Here is a 17,334-nt window from a genome sequence, read left to right on the forward strand (position 1 = left end):
TAAATCTTCATGTATTCTGAATCCAAGATGGATGTTTAAGACTAATTTTGCCTTAAATGAAGTATTAAATATTAGTACAGAATAAAAGTATAGTTGCCTCTTACAGACGATAATATTGTAAAGTAGGAAATATGACTACTTTTCATATTTTATCTGCTCCAAAGTGCAAAATCAAAGAATGATAGATAAATATTTATCACATTAATTTTAAGAAAATTACATTTGGACATTGAATTTGCAAAATATAGAAAAGTATAATTTCAAAACAGTAAAACAATAAAATCAATATGCTTCTCTGTGATATATATCTTTAGGTCATTTTATAAAGATGATAAACATCCCTATGGTTTCCATGACATGTTCTCAAGAAACAATTCACATTATCTACTTACTGATACATTCTGGTAAAGGTTTGTCCCATTGTCCATTTGGTTGACATATCAAAACTGAAGATCCAAATAAAAAATATCCAGGATTGCAGTCATAGAATACCACAGTGCCGTAAGTAAAATTTCCATGTTCTATTTTACTTTCTCTTTTAGAATTGGCTGGAATTCCAGGATCAGAACAGTTGACCACTAAACAAATGACAAATTTTGAAACATATGTTTGGAATAATATACATATACCTATATAGATTTATATTAGAAATTTACATACTTAGTTTCAAAAGTAAATTTATTCAAACAACCAGATTCCAATAATAAAATTAATCCCATGGATTATCTAGAAAATGGACTGAAATCTATGTGGTAGAAAATACAGAAGAAAGAAAAAAAATTGGCAACAATTAGGAAAATAGCAACTTCGTAAGTATTGTGCTAAGTACGAATTTTAAAAATGATATCTTTTAAGCTATAGCTGAACTGTAAGAAAACAACATGCGGGAGAATGATAATTTGGTTGTATTTTGTCATACAATATGAAATATACTTCTTTGCAAACTGGAAAAACATCGAAGAGTTCTCCTTAATCTGTTTCTATAGATTAAAAAAATGAATAAAGCCTCAATACAGGTGTACTGGCAAGCCAGGCCCACATATAGTTTTCAGAAAAATAAAAAGAAAATAAATGCCAAAGCAAATTGCAAGTAAAAATAATCTCAATTACTTTTTATATGCAGTCACAAAACAGATACAAATAAGAAAGTTAGAAATTAACTCTACCACTTTTAACTTTTAAAAATATGTTACAAATTTAGAAAAAGGAAAGCATTGTTAATGAGATGACATCAGTATTAAAGCTTTTTGTTTTATTAGATAAAAACTTTTTACTATTCTGCTCAAGCTGTTTTAAGTGTGTCACTGATGTTTATGTGAATATTATTATCATGCCCCCAAATGGGAATATACTTAGACATTTACCTTTGCACATAGGTGGAGGATGGCTCCACTGTCTGTTGGCCTGGCACTGTGCCTTTGTTGGCCCTTGCATAAGATACCCAATATTGCATGAGAATGTTACCACATCATTAAAGTTGAACCCATTTCCACTTGTTCTTCCATAAATTGGACTACCAGGGTGACCACAGCTAACAGCTAATATGATGTGGCAGGAGGACAGGGAAGGAAACACAGAAAAAAAATTTAGTTATCAGTTATTGCATTATTGATTATACTTAATCATTTCAAACAAAGTAGAAAGAAGACTACTTTTTATCTGGAAATATGTGGAAAGTACATTTACTAATGTAAATGAACAAAGTAGAATGTCAAAATAGTTAACAGCATGATTATATTAGTAAATAGAAAATTATTTAAAATTGTGATAATTTTATGCAAGTGGTACATAAAGTTTCACGGTACCTATTTCATCCTTTCTCTCTACTTTATTGGGGAGGCAAAGAGCAGAGTATTGAAATGCAAAGAAATCTGGGGAATAATTAAAGTTCATGTCCATACCTAATAGCAGAAAAGAACAAAACTAGCCAGGTGTGGTGATTATGCCTATAATCTCAGTGCTTTGGGAGGCCGGGGTGGGAGGATTGCTTGAGGAGAAGAGTTAAGGCTGTAGTGAGCATGATCATAGCTATGCATATATATCATAGTGAGCTATGATCTTGCCACTGCACTCCAGACTAGATGACAGAATGAGATCTTGTGCTTTAAAAACAAAGTTAAAAAGTAGAAAGGAACAAAACTGAACCAGTTTTCCTTGTCTAGTTAATAATTGAGGATATTTAAAGGCAGTTTTTTGCATTTAATTTTGAAATAGTGCTTTCAATATTATTTGAACAACCAATTTTTATGAATAATAGATTGATAAGCAAATGTGTGCTTGTAAAGTAAATTAATGTGACTACATAATGTAGAAAATAGAAAATGATACACAAAGGCTGCATTAGGATATTCATTAATATTTTGAGATAGTCTCAAAATATTCTCTAAATCAATCTTACTGGTTTCTTTCCTTCATCACTGATATTTGATAATATAATTTTTCTTGGAAATAATATTCTTAATTAGGTTCTTTTAATGCTGTGTCCCACTATAAATTTTACATAGTGCTGGCTTTCCCCAAACGCTATTTCTATGAACTGTATTATTGCATTATCTCACTCTATTAATCAGAGCAACTTCAGTAATAGTGCTTCCTAATTGGGCACAGGAAACGACCACAGTCACTTTCAGTACTTAGGAAATGACCCAAGAGCAATTATTTTTCAGCTGTATTGTTAATGTCAACCTACCCATTTGGGAATTTAACTGCATCTTATTCTGGTTTAAAATTATCAATAAAGAAACCAGTTTTACCCTAAGGGCCAATTCTCATTTATAGTCTCAATTATTCAACAAGAAAAACAGTGGTATTAATTGGCTATGCTTGAATATAAATGAAAAAGAACATATCTAGGACAGACACAAGCAGGATATTGTTGTCTTTAAATCATCAGACAATCAATTTGCTTGGGGGGGGTGTAGGGGTGGAAAGTGATTTTCATTGTCAGCTAGATATTCTATTATCCTATTATCATAACCATGAAACTAGATGTTCTATTATCCTATTATCATTACCATGAAACTAGAATTTCTATACGTTTCTGTGGATTGGATCAAAACAGTATTATGACTGAATTTATAAGTATACATGCAATTGGTCACAGATTAAATGAAATATTTCCTGTGAACACATACTAAAAGTCCCATGTATTGTTTATCTGACACTTCCAAAATCTTTATCCTATGATCCTATTATAATTACAACATATTTACAGTACTTATTTACTACTAATAATTTTAATATAAATGTCCGTTATCTGGAGATGGATATTATTAGGTGAAAAATATAAGAAAAATGTAGTTGACTTTAAGATCCAAAGTAGGATAGATTGTGATCTGAAACACTAAATACTTACGGGGATTCTGAGATGTACTGGAGTTTATCATTATTCAGCTCTATTTTTATTTTCATAATATAGCAGTCATAATAAGTGCACAATGGCCAAATCCACAACATACATATAGGAAGAGATCCATTAAAACCACAAAGCACAGCAGGTATATTTAAGAAATAATGAAAAGATATTTCAAAATACACTTTATTCTTCATCTGTGAATTCATATCTAATCAACCTAAAAGATCACATGGATATATGTCGGACTGGTGAGATCTTTTTAAAATATTTCTAAAATTACATATATTCATATGTTTTGTATGAATTTTAAAATAGTGTAAACAGTGCTTTAAAATAAACTTTTATTTATTTTCTTTTTTATCTGCTTTTTTAAAAATTATTTCAATAGTTTTTGAGGAACGGGTGGTGTTTAGTTGCATGGATAAGTTCTTTAGTGGTGATTTCTGAGATTTTGGTGTACCCATCACCTGAGGAGTATACACTGTACCCAATGTGTAATCTCTCATCTATCACTCCTCTCCTACTCTTTCTCCCTAGTCCCCAGAGTTCATGATATCATTCATATGCCTTCGCATCCTCATAAATAATTTTTAATTTTTTTCAGACAAAATATAGCTACGTTACATATGTGTAATCTTGATATATTTAAAAATGCAATGCATTTTGAGGTTAAAAGATGACATAATGATAAACATCTTCAACCACACACTCTCTATATAAGGGAATTACGGCCCAGAGAGATTAAACACTGCATTAGCTCACATAATCATCAGAGGACCTGAAATGAGAGCAAAGGTTCTTCATGTCATGCCTAATGATAATATTTTCCCCACTGTGCTTCATCAGTATATAATCTTGATGTCATGACAATAGCATCATAATTGTTAGATAATATTTATCCAAAATATTTTCCACTATAAAAAGCTCTGTAATATCACATAGTAACAAACCTTGATACAGCTACACAGTGGTCTCTAGAAATGTAAACCCTTATAATTACAAATGTGTTGATAATGTGTCTTCCATATAAGAATATTAATTTATCAATATTATATATTTATATTAAATATGAGAAGAGCTAAATTTAATTTATTATCTTCATGATAAAATATAACTGAAATTCTCTTGAACATATTCCACTTTAAAGACTTTTGCATAGCAGTATCAAATTGGATTGTGGAAATTTACTTTATATTGATATATATAACAACAGAATATATATATTCATCTTGCCTAACAAAAACTAGAATTATTCCAAAGATCAGAGGTCTCTAATTGCTTTTGCCATGCTTACTTACGCACACAGGATGGGAGCTGACCAGACCAATTGTGATCCTGTTGACATATCCTCACTGAAGAACCAATCAATCGAAAACCAGGATTACACTGATATACAACTGTGTCTCTATATCCATAATTTTCTCCAATGACTTGACCATTCACAATCAGTTCTGGAATTCCACAATGACCCGCTGAAATGCGTTATAAAGTAATATTTTTAATACTGTGATTTGTTTTATTTGTATATTTATATACATGTGGAACATTAGCAAACTTTTAAAGTTGACTTAAAAGCAAGCAACAAATAATTCAATTATAAATATATGACATAAAGGTAACTATGAAATATTTAGCAAAACAACAAATATATGGAAATTAAAAGAAGACACGTGTCTAGTGACACTTGGGTCTTGAAGAAATTATAAAATATCTCAATGTGTAAAAATGAAAATATAGGCTGGGCACGGTGGTTCACGCCTGTAATCCCAGCACTTTGGGAGGCCGAGGTGGCAGATCACGAGGTCAGGAGATTGAGACCATCCTGGCTAACACGATGAAACCCCGTCTCTACTAAAAATACAAAAAATTAGCCAGGCATGGTGGCGGGCGCCTGTAGTCCCAGCTTCTCGGGAGGCTGAGGCAGGTTAATGGCGTGAACCTGAAGGTGGAGCTTGCAGTGAGTGCAGATCGCGCCACCACACTCCAGCCTGGGCAACAGAGCAAGACTCTGTCTCAAAAATAAATAAATAAATAAAAGAAAGAAAATATATCAAAATTTAGAGGTACAGATAAAGCATTACTTATTAAAGAAATTAATAAGTCTCAGTGCTTTTAGTAGAAGGAATAGAGATATAAAAGCAATGACCTAAAACTCCATGTTAAGAAGAAGCAAGGAGCAAAATGATGTAAAAATAAAGCCAAAGTAAGTAGACAGAAGGAAATATTTAAGATTACGAACAATAGAGAACATTAAGTTAAAAATTCTTTCTCTAAAAATAGCAACAAAATTATTAAACTCTTAGCTAACCCTATTAACACCAAAAAGGAGAGAATAAAATTGTCAGTAACCGGAATGAAATGGTATCACTATAAAGCCTTAAGAAATTAGAAGAATAAGGGAATGCTAAAAACAGCTTTATGCCAATACATTTTAACACTTCAGAAGAAAAGAAAAAAAATTCTGTGAAAATTATAACTCGCCCCAAAACTAACACAAGGTAAAAACGTAAAAATATTAATAGTTTTTATCTATTAAAATATGTGAATTCTTAAACAAAAACCTTCCCACGGATTTTTTTTTTTTGGCTGGGAAATTCAAGCTTTTAATGTGGAAAATAATTCTTATGCAAACTCTTTTAGAAAATAGAAAAGAAAAAATCACCTTTGAAATTATTTTATGAAGTAATCATTAACCCCAATAGTAAAGCCTCAAAAAAAAAAAATTAAAAAGTACCAAAGTCCTTAAATGATTATAAAGGACCAAAGTACTTCATAAACAGAGATACAAACCTCCTTAATAAAATTTTAGAAAATCAGTCTAGTGACGTACAAATGATAATACATCATGATTATCTGGGATTTATCCAGAAATGAAATTTGGCTAAATATGAAAAATTAACCACTGTAATTTTGACATAATAAAAGAGAAAAAATTCTATGTAATTATTTCAATCTATGCAGAAAAAGTATGTAGCAAAACGCAGTGCCTATTCATGATTAAAAACTGACAACAAATTAGGAATATAGGGAACATTCTCAACCCAACAAAGACATTGTTAAAAAAACCTCCAGTGCAATACATTAATACAAAGAAGAAAAACAGCACAATGTTGGGAAACAAAATAGTGAAACTGTTCTATACTCAGGTAATATTTACGTAGAAAATTATATTTTTAAAACATCTTAAACTAGTAAGTGAATTTAGAAAGGTTGTAGAATATTAGGTAAATATTTTGAATAATTGTATTTTATATACTGACAGCAAACAATTGGAGAATGTAATTTAGATAAACAACTTTAGTTGGGCACACTGGCTTATGCCTATAATTCCAGCACTTTGGGAAGCTAAAGCAGGAGGATCTTTTGAGGTCACAATTTCAAGACCAGCCTGGGCAACATAGCAAGACCCTATCTAAAAAATAAAAAAAGAACAATTTTACTTTTTATTTACAATAGTAAAACATTCTGGGGAATAAATTTAGCAATAGCACATTCTATGCTAAAAATACAAAATGTTGCCATTGCACAAAAAAAAAAAAAAAGTAAAGACCCAAACAAATGTACTCTGTTCATGGATCACAAGACTCAATGTTTTTAGAAGCCAATTTTCCCCAAACTGATGAAAGGATTCAATCCCACCAGAATCTCTTTGTAGAGTTTCATAAACTAATATAAGATTTATATGAAACTGCAAAGTGTTAATGGTATCCAAAGTGATTTTGAAAATTATGAACAAATTTAGAGGATTTACATACATGATTTCAATAATTATTATGAAGTTTTTTCAATAAATAGTGCAAGATACAAAGTGCAAGTAAAAAAGCTCCTCAATGCTACTATGTAACACATAGGAATTAAAAATAACATTGGAGATATAAAAGTTAAAGCTAAAACTATAAAGCTTCTAGTAGAAAGTAAAACAAACAAAAATGATAGACTTTACCAAACTTGAAAATTCCTCGTTGTCAAAAGATGTTATTTAAAAATGAGTAGGCAAGTCATAGAATAAGAGAAAATACTTATAAAACACATAATGACGAAGGCCTTGTAACAAGAATATGTAAAGAACTCCTACAATTCATAACAAAAAGCCAAGTCAATATACTTTACCACTTCACAAAGGAAAATTTACAAATAGCCAATAAGCCTATGAAAAACTGTGCTTAACATTAGTATTCATTAAGACAAAAAATATTAAAATATCATAGGATACCTTTATGCATCCAACAGAATGGAGAGAAAAAGAAAGTTGGCTATACCACATGCTGGAGAGAATGGGAGACAACTAGAACTCTCCCACATGTATTCTGTTGTGAGTATTCAAGAGAAATGAATGCGTATGTCCACAAAAAGACTTTTACATGAGCATGCATAGCAGCTTTATTCATAATAGCCTAAAACTGGACATAGCCCATGTATCCATCAAAAAGAGAATGGCTGAAGTGTGGCATATTTGTACAATAGAATCCTATTGAGCAATAAAAGGAACAAATTACAGATATGCACAACAGCATAGATAAAAGAGAATAAAAGAAGCCTTATACAAAAGAATGCACAATTTTCAATTCCATTTAATGAATTTCTAGAACAGGAGAAATGAATATATGGTGAAAATATCGAAATAGTTACTGCCTCAGGTTATGGAGGAGGAGAGTTGCACAGTGACCGTGAAGGGGCATAAGGAAACTTTCTGAGGTAATGGCAATATTCTATGTCTTTATAGTGGTTTAGTTACACTGATGTATACATTTGTCAAAACTGATCTAACTGAATTTATGATCTATGTACTTCACTACATATAAATTTTGCCAGAGTTTAAAAAAAAACTTTGAACAAATACTGAACTCTAGCTAATGGTATGCATGCTTAATATTTGGCAACAAAGTATACTGATGTTTACAACTTATTTCAAAATGCATCAAAAAAATAAATTAATGGATTGATGGAGGCCTGGAAATATGGATAGATATGTGATAAGCAAATATGAAAAAAATGCTAATTGTAGAATTAGGTGGTAGGCATATGGGTGTTCACTGTCAATTCCTTTAATTGAAAAATTCATAATAAAATACTAGGAAGGCAGGAATAAATGCACCATACTTAGAGAAACAATTATAAGCACATTCTCATGGCTGTTCTAAGCTAAAAGTGTCTGAGGTTACACAAACTAGTTGAGAAGAATGAAACCTTAAGGTCAATTCACAGTGTAATATTCTGGGATTTGCTTGTTTGGTAACTGTACTTTCCTCCTACCAACATCCTTTTGCATTTCATTGTATATAAACACTGTATTCTCTACAATGGATGATCTTGTCTCCTTAGACTAAGAGGCAATATTTTCTTATAAATATTCCTGTTATGCCCTGTCTTTCCAGAGAACAGAATCAAGATTCTAAGTAGGTGAATAAAACTGCATACTATATACAATATTAAATAATATATAATACACAATAGCAATTCATGAGAGCACATGGCCATAAAATATAGTATTTTCAAATTTATATGTGTATTTAAAATGCTTTTAAAATTTAGTTTTATTTTAACTATATTTTAAATATAGTTCATTTTAAATATAATATTTTAATATATATTTAAATATTTTAAATATTGTATTTAAATTATATATCATTTAAATATAGTATTTTAAATATATATTTATTTATAAATGTATACATATTTAAAGATACATGTAATATATAATTTAAATACTTGAGTATGTATAAATATATATTTTTATATAACTATATATAAATTTAAAAATTTATATGTAAACTAAGTTTACTTAAAAATGCATAAGTAAACTAAGTAATCTGTAATTGAAATTAGTACAACCAAAATCAGTTTACAAACTATTAAGATTTTTTATTTTTTTGAGTTTTTATTTGATTATATAATCACATATTAATACATAATCATTTAACTCATTAACTATTTTCTGTTTTCTTCAATAATCATTGAAGTGGCCTCATCCATCTGCCCAACCTTATCCAGTGGGAGACATCATGACTCCTACCCTCACCACTCTGCTCTGTCTAGGTGAGACTTAAAGAGGAAGAGGAAAGACACTAGTCTGAGAGGAACTCCATCCCTAGCCAGAGCCTGGTCCATTAATGACCCCAGAGACTCAGGAGTTCCCTGTGTATATTCAAATATGTGTGCTCTTATAAAGAAATTGTTGCTGGGCTTCCAAGCATAACTATTAACAAATGTGCCTGAGAAGGAGAAAAAAGACATTTTAACCAAAACTTCTAACGATACCATTTGAAATTTCAAATAATGATTGTATTTCTATGAATATTTTCAAGCTTATTAGCCACACAATATATAAGTATAAACTTTTCTGCGATGTGTCATATTCTTAAACAGTAATATTTTAAAGACAAAAACACTGTACAAATTTTGCAGTACTCTATTCATGATAATCAGCAATTTTTAAATTCGTAAACAAAAAGATCTTGCCTTACTTCCAACAGATAAGTGAATAATCATTAGAAAAATTTTCATTATTACCTAATTCAATACTTGCTGTCAGATCTTGAAATCATTTTAGAGAAAACAAAGCATAAATAGCATAAATCATACTATTTTCTTAATATTAAATAAATTATTGAAATCTTTGAAAAAGGAGATAAAGCATAAAATATAATATTTTCATAATAAAAGAGGCAGGGTAAGAAGAACGAACTAGTTCAGTTTCTTTAACTGAAGATTTTTTATAATAAATACTCTAAGGGGAAAACATCCTAATTGCCTAAAATCAGGTTCAAAAAAAATTTTTTTTAATTTTAATAGAAATTAGTTTTATGCATGTTGAAATTTTATGAAATAAAACGGGAGAAAGGTGCTTAAATACACACATTACATTGTTTATCTTCTTCAGTCATTACCTTAAGCAAATAGGTGAAAAGAGAATTGACTATGGTTTAGAATGACTTAATAGCTACAGCGATTAATCCAGCTGAGTAAGCAGGCATACAGTTTTCAGCAATTAGTTTTCACCATTATATTTTCAGTTTTCACCATTATATTTTCACCATGCCTGGAAGAAAATGTGTCTCTCCTTAGATTTCACTAGGAACGCTATTTGATTATTCCGTTTAGTAGCTTTTCTATCATGAGCCATTTTTAAAGATAAGTATTTTCTGGTTTTTAACATCCTTACTGAATGAATATAAATTAGTATCTCATATTAGGGAAAAAGAGATGCCTCTTTTCAAGGGTGAGGGGCAGGGGGAAGTTTGACAAAACAAATTAAAAATCTGTACCTAGGCATCTGGTTTCAGATTCACTCCAAAGACCTGAGGAAAGGCATTCCCTTACAGCAGAGCCCACAAGTATGAATCCCAAGTCGCAGGTAAAGATAGCTGTTGAGCCATATGAAGTTTGAGTTCCAATCTTATTTCCATTTGGAGGTGTAGGTAGTTCTCCACAGGAAATAACTTTAAAATGATAAATAAATAAAAATCCTTAAAGATATAGTCAAGCTGAACTTGTAACAAAACTGTGCATTGAACATTTTGAGCTTCCTATGATTTGATGTATTTACAAAGGAAACTGGCATTTGTAAAACATGTTTGAATGAGTGTGAAAGTATGGAGAAAAGAGATGACATAACGTAAAATGTATCCTCTTTAAGTCCCCATAGAACCTTCTAAGTAACAGAGACATAAAGTTCTTTTTTTTCATTTTTTTTTTTTTTTTTGCATTTTTCGCTTAGTCGACCTGGCTCTAGTGGATGAAAAACATCACAAGTTTAAAGAGACGATAATTCATTAATCCAAAATCTTTCTCTGCTTTATCAAGTAACTTTGGGCAAGCCCTTTGACTTACCTGAGCCAAAGTTTCTTCATATCTAAACCAACATTAAAATAATAATTACAATATAATTTTTGTCAAGAACTCTATCGTTTGAGTTTTACATGTAAAATATTTGATTTTCATGAGATCCATTAGATATAATTCATCTGTTTTTTCTAAGTTTTAAAAAATTGAAGAAAATAAATTTAACTGGCTTGCTGGGTCATATAGCATCTCTTATGACTTCTTCATATTTGAAGACCACAAATGAACTGTCATTCTAGCATAAAAACAATAACAGATCATGTTCATTGGGCTTGTATTATGTACTAGGTGCTATAGTGTTTTCATTTATGTAATGCTCAAAACAACTCTCTAGGTTTTCAGTCTTAAGTTTTAGATAGCTGTCAGGTAGAGAAATAGAAAACTTTCAAACTTGCAAGAGCTGCATATCAAATTTAAAATGTACTGATGATTTTGAGCTCATCCCCCCAAAAAAATCATTTGAGGTCGCTATTAATATTATTGATATACTAATATTATTATTAATTCTAATATTTATATTATTTTCATTTAAAAGATGATTAAATGGAGGACCAGAAAAAAATACTATTTTTTCTTTTTCTCAATTAATTGCAATTCCTAAATCCCTTGCCATTCCCTCATTCTTACCTGCAGGCAGTAACCCAAACTTATTCATCCTTTAAACAATTCTACATAATAAAGAATCTAACACAATAGAATCAGACAAACATTTGATGAAAACCTGATTAAATGAGTGTTTCTGTTGTAGATAATAATTATCTAGCTCTTTGAAATATTCCTATCCATGTGCCCTTTAAAAACAAATTATTCTTTTTAAACAATAATTTGGAAAAAACAAGGAGTCTGCAGTCAGAGAAAAATCCTGGGAAAAAAACTTGGAGGACTAGTACAAAAATTTAGAAATACAGGCTGTGCGCAGTGGCTCATGCCTATAATCTCACCACTTTGGGAGGTTGAGGAGGGTAGATCACTTAAGGTCAGGAGTTCCAGACCAGCCTGGCCAAAATGGTGAAACCCCATCTCTACCTAAAATACAGAAAAAAAATTAGCCAGGCGTGGTGGCAGGCATCTGCAATCGCAGCTACTGCAGAGACTGACAGAATTGCTTGAACCTGGGAGGCAGAGGTTGCAGTGAGCTGAGATCGTGCCACTGCACTTCAGCCTGGCAGACAGAGCAAGACTCTTTCTCAAAAAACAAACAAACAAACAAACAAAAACAACAAAAAAAATACAGATGATGGCAAATTTTTACAATATTAAATATAATTTAGAAATATATTTTTAATACTTTAATTCATTAATGTGATTATCTTGGAACACAGGGCAACCGAAAAATTCTATACTGATATAGAGATTCAAAAAATAAATTTCAAATCAGTGAATATTCATAAATAAAATAATATCAGATACTTGTGTACTTATTACACATAAGATAGTTGTCTGCTATGTTAAACTTCTTAATCATAATAACCCTATGTAGACCTTTGATCTCTTTATTAGTTTGTCTATAAATCATGGGTCTCTATGCAATATATACCATAGAGTTGTGTTGGACGCTAATTAAAAGACTGAATTTTCGCCTAGCATATTTCCTGAAACAAAACAGACAATAAATAAATGTAAGAAAGGGAGTTCAAGATATTTCACCTGAATATCCTATGTTCTGTTAGCTTATGTATATTAGATACTGGCCATTTATATTATAAAAATGTATGGAAATAAAATGCCTTAACTGCTCAATTTGGTTCAATAATATTTATTGAGGATGTGGTTATATCTGGTATTTCAATTGTGTCATACCATTAAATGTTTGCAGTAACTCTACATGACAGGTGTTATAATTTTCTAGTTTTAAGATTTTCTAGTTTTAGAATTTGGAATCAGAGAGAATAAACATGATATAACATGATAAAAAGTCAAGGGTTTTAGTCAGGCTACTTGGTCAAATATCATTTCTCTATCATTTATAGGCTCTGTGACTTTAATAGAATGATTACATCTGGGGCAAAGGTTTTTTTTTTTTTTTTAACCAAATGAGTATAAAACATGTAAAGGACTAAAAGCAGTGTCTCTCAAGTAGTAAGTAATCATTACTTCATTGTTAAAGTAGGTAATAGATCAACAATTCAAACACTAGATTTCTTAATCCAAAGCCCATGTTTTTCTATTTGCTAGAAAAGCATTTACTAATACATAGAAACATAGTTAGAAAATTTAAAAACGTAATGAGAATAAATGACCATATTAGTAATGTCATCTAATTATTGATCTAGTGTGTTTATAAAAGGAACTGATTCAAACAATTCGATAACCAAACATAGCTTATGAAATAAGTTTAGCAGAGTGTATACTTACTTTGGCAATATGGTCTTTCATTTCTCCAACTCCAAGTACCATTAGGAAGACATTCGATGGAGGCAGGACCTAGTCCATGATAACCAGGGTCACAGCTGAAAACTACTTTGGTTTTGTATTCATAATGGGAGCCATTCACGATTCGCCATCTTCCATGTTCCAAGGTAAAGGAATTGATGCTTGGACATGTAACAACTATACAAAAACCAAAGGGTGTAATTGCTAACAAATCACTATATCTCAACGTCTATTCCATTCTTTACATCTCCACTGACTTAATTCACTTACTCTTGCACTATACAAGGTCCTTTAGCATTTGTTCTTTATTTCTTTTGCATGTTGATATTTTCCATTCCCCTAGCCTTATGGTATTGCTGGCAGTTCTGGAACACACTCAATGGTTTCACAATTCAATCTTGTACTTATTATTCTACCTACTCAGAATCCCAGTTGTTGGCTTACCTCTACTCCCTTATTTCTTTATAAGTTTAGAAAAGACTATATTTTGGGGAAATTTTTTTGATGTGAATGGCCTTTTTGTGCAGGAGTAGTGATATCAACATTAGCTAATTCAAAACTTTTTCAAGGTAAGTAGAAGCCTTATTAGAAGCCTATGCTGAGAGTGCGAACAACTTAACAATCTTCATTTTAAATGAAATCACAACTAAGTGGAAATGCTAGTACTAAATGGGAAAAAATAATCGAAATATAGAGAAAATTCAAGAGTTTATTTACATCAATATTTTCTATTTTTTGCTACCAAATCTTTACCAGAATTAATGTCTTATCATTATGTAAACTTATTTACCTAGTGAAGTAATAGTGACAGCAATAGGAACTCTTCTAAGTGTAAGTAAACAGAAGAATATCAACAAAAGTTTAAAGTTATGGATAATTTTTGCAACATTATTTATCCTTATAAAATCAGAGTGAAATATGTCAAAATATCATTTTATTAACACAATCTTTAAAAATTTTCTCAAGGGGCCATGTACTGAAAACACATGTTGACTAAAGGATGACTTTTTACAAAATAAAACATTATTGTATAAAATAAAAGTGCCTTTTTTGATATAAATATTCTGAGGTTTTCAAAAATGATGGAAAAGTCCTTGTACTGTCTTCTAGTACTTCATTGTACAAGATAGCTTACTTAACTTTTATTTCTGACTTAGACATCACATTTCAGTTTAGGGATTGGTTTTTATAATTCTACAATACATAAAATTTCAGGTATATAAAATACCAAGAGAAAAACAAGTGATGAAATTCCCTTGACACACATACCAACACAGCGAGGGGTCTTGTTATGATTGCTCCATGTTCCATCTGATTGGCATACAGCTGTAGTGAGTTCTTTGGATGACAATCGATATCCATCATTACAAAAATAGGTAACTCGTGTTCCTACCAAATAGTCTGTTGTTAGTATTCCTCCATTTGTTGGAGCTTTAGGAATCCCACAGGAAATTGCTAGAAAAAAATACACACAAGCAAAATCATATAAACAGAAAAATGTTTAATTTATTAGGTAACTCTGCTGAACTGTAAAACATGCAAAACTAACAGGGATTTTTTTCAATTCCTCTGCAACAATCTCAGAATCACAGAAATACTTTCCGAACCATAAATTTTGAATAATTTATTCCAAACCCTTATTTAGTAATGTTTATAAATTGATGAATCTATACATCGTTAATGCTTTATTTCTTGGTTTCTTACTTAATTTCTGGTTATCATGTGCATGGTTATCAGCATTTGTATGGATTATATGAGAATGCAAGTTAGGTAAAGAGTATCTCTAATGCAAGCCCGTGACTGGACCATCATATAGCAAGTTTGATTAATTCAATTTGACAGATAAATATTAAATATTTTAAAGACAGTGGCAACCAATATGAATCATAATTTTGGTCAGGAATAAATCAAATAGATTTATTTTACCTGAAAGCTGGCTATTTCTGTCTTAGGAGAAGCCACAACGTATGAGCTGGGGCACCATCCACAAAGTATTGTGTATATTGGATATGTTTAATAAATGCAAGGCCAGGACTTACTGTCTTAAAAACCTAGTTAAGATCTTCCTGAATTTCACTGATGTGTCTTAGATGTCTTGATTTTTATCTACAATACATTTGATTTAGGTGAAAATTAGTTTTACTATGATGTGATAATAATGTAAAATTTTATATTTGCCTAGTTTGTTGTATATATTTTATACTTTATAATTTTAAAAGGCTACAGAAAAATCCCCTAAAATTGATTTTTTACCATTTTTGCCCTATAAGTACACAATTGGCACTTACAAACAGAAAAAAAAACACATAATCTTTCAAATAACATGTACATAATCTTTCAAAGTATATATTTGGTAGCAATACTCAATTAAAGTCAGGTTTTTTGTTTTTTGTTTTTTTTTTTTTGAGACAGGAGTCTCAATCTGCTGCCTGGCTGGAGTGCGGTGGTGCTTCTGGGATCACTGCAACCTCTACCTTCTAGGCTCAAGTGATCCTCACACCTCAGCACCCTAGTAGCTGGGACTACAGGTGCGTACCACCATACCTGGCCAATTGTTTGTTTGAGACACAGTACTACTCTTTTTCCCAGGCTGGAGTCAGTGGCAGCATCTTGGCTCACTGCAGCCTCCACCTCCTGGGCTCAAGCAGTCCTCCTACCTTCAACCTCCTGAGTATCTGGGACTACAGGCACGCATCACCAGGTCCGGCTAATATTTGTATTTTTTTGTAGACACGGGTTTTCGTCATGTTGGCCAGGCTGGTCTCAAACTCCTAGGCTCAAGCAGTCCAGCGGCCTCCACCTTCCAAAGTACTGGGATTACAGGCGTGAACCACTGCATCTGGCCCTATGTGTATCTTTATATATCACACTCAGAGCAAATATTTATACATATCTCCACATAAGGACTAATGTATTTGAATATGAGTGTCATTCCAGAACCAACTGGAGTTATGTAATAACTGATAGATATATGTACTGCATTATTGTTACAAAATGAGAAAGCTTCTGTATTATGAAAGGTATCTAGCTTACACGTTTCATACAAAGAATTACAGATTTATATTTTCTCTCATAACGGAAGAAATAAACTACAGAAAGATGAGTTTAGTTTAAATATTATAAATGCTATGTACTATTCACCCATCTTCCATTTCGACCAAAAATTGTTTCCACTTCTCTTATAAAATCTACCATTTTCTGCTTAATTTTCATTAACCCACGTAAATTAAATATAAAATGAAAAACCTTAGTGAAATCTTTACAAAATTGTCAAAACTGAATGGCAGAATCCCTACTGCTGAATAATTGATCTTTTGTAATTTGGTAACCTGTAAATTATGAACAGAAAAGCTGTAACACTGACTTAAAATACATATGCAATCTCATATAATTATGTTATTATCCCTACTTTCTAATTACAGAACCTCTAAAATAGTGTTGAAAAGTAAATGGTTCCCTGATGTCTGATAAAGCAATGTTTATATTTTCACTTAGAACTTTTGGGAATTTCAAGTTGTTATATGCCATCTCCCTCCCAAAGATCATGTATTTACTGATTTTTAAAAATTAACTATTCATTGTTGGTGTAGTATAGATTGAATCTAGGTCAAAGTAAAAAGAGATGTAGTTAAATAGTATAGATTCCACATATATGTTTAGTAAAATGTGGTTCTATTTTAGAACTAAAAAGAGACAACGTACCAGAATAATGGGACAATTCCTGTGCCTATGGTTAGTTAACAATTTAACTTCTCAGCTAATTT

The 17,334-nt window shown here is 31.1% G+C and overlaps 1 protein-coding gene across 2 annotated transcripts in view; it reads right to left on the reverse strand.

Moving 5' to 3' along the window:
* The window catches only part of CSMD3 (CUB and Sushi multiple domains 3), a 1,211,357-nt gene that overhangs the window by 68,174 nt on the left and 1,125,849 nt on the right, over positions 1-17,334 (reverse strand). For both annotated transcript variants that reach the window (XM_003823338.5, XM_034966508.3), the window contains 6 exons: positions 14,840-15,025; positions 13,553-13,747; positions 10,621-10,794; positions 4,654-4,827; positions 1,365-1,538; positions 393-578 (listed from right to left, as the gene is read on the reverse strand). In XM_003823338.5, coding sequence (XP_003823386.3) covers positions 393-578; positions 1,365-1,538; positions 4,654-4,827; positions 10,621-10,794; positions 13,553-13,747; positions 14,840-15,025 — 1,089 coding nt within the window. The remainder of the gene's footprint in view (positions 1-392; positions 579-1,364; positions 1,539-4,653; positions 4,828-10,620; positions 10,795-13,552; positions 13,748-14,839; positions 15,026-17,334) is intronic.

Source organism: Pan paniscus, chromosome 7 (assembly GCF_029289425.2).
Source record: "Pan paniscus chromosome 7, NHGRI_mPanPan1-v2.0_pri, whole genome shotgun sequence".
Taxonomy (NCBI): Eukaryota; Metazoa; Chordata; class Mammalia; order Primates; family Hominidae; genus Pan; species Pan paniscus.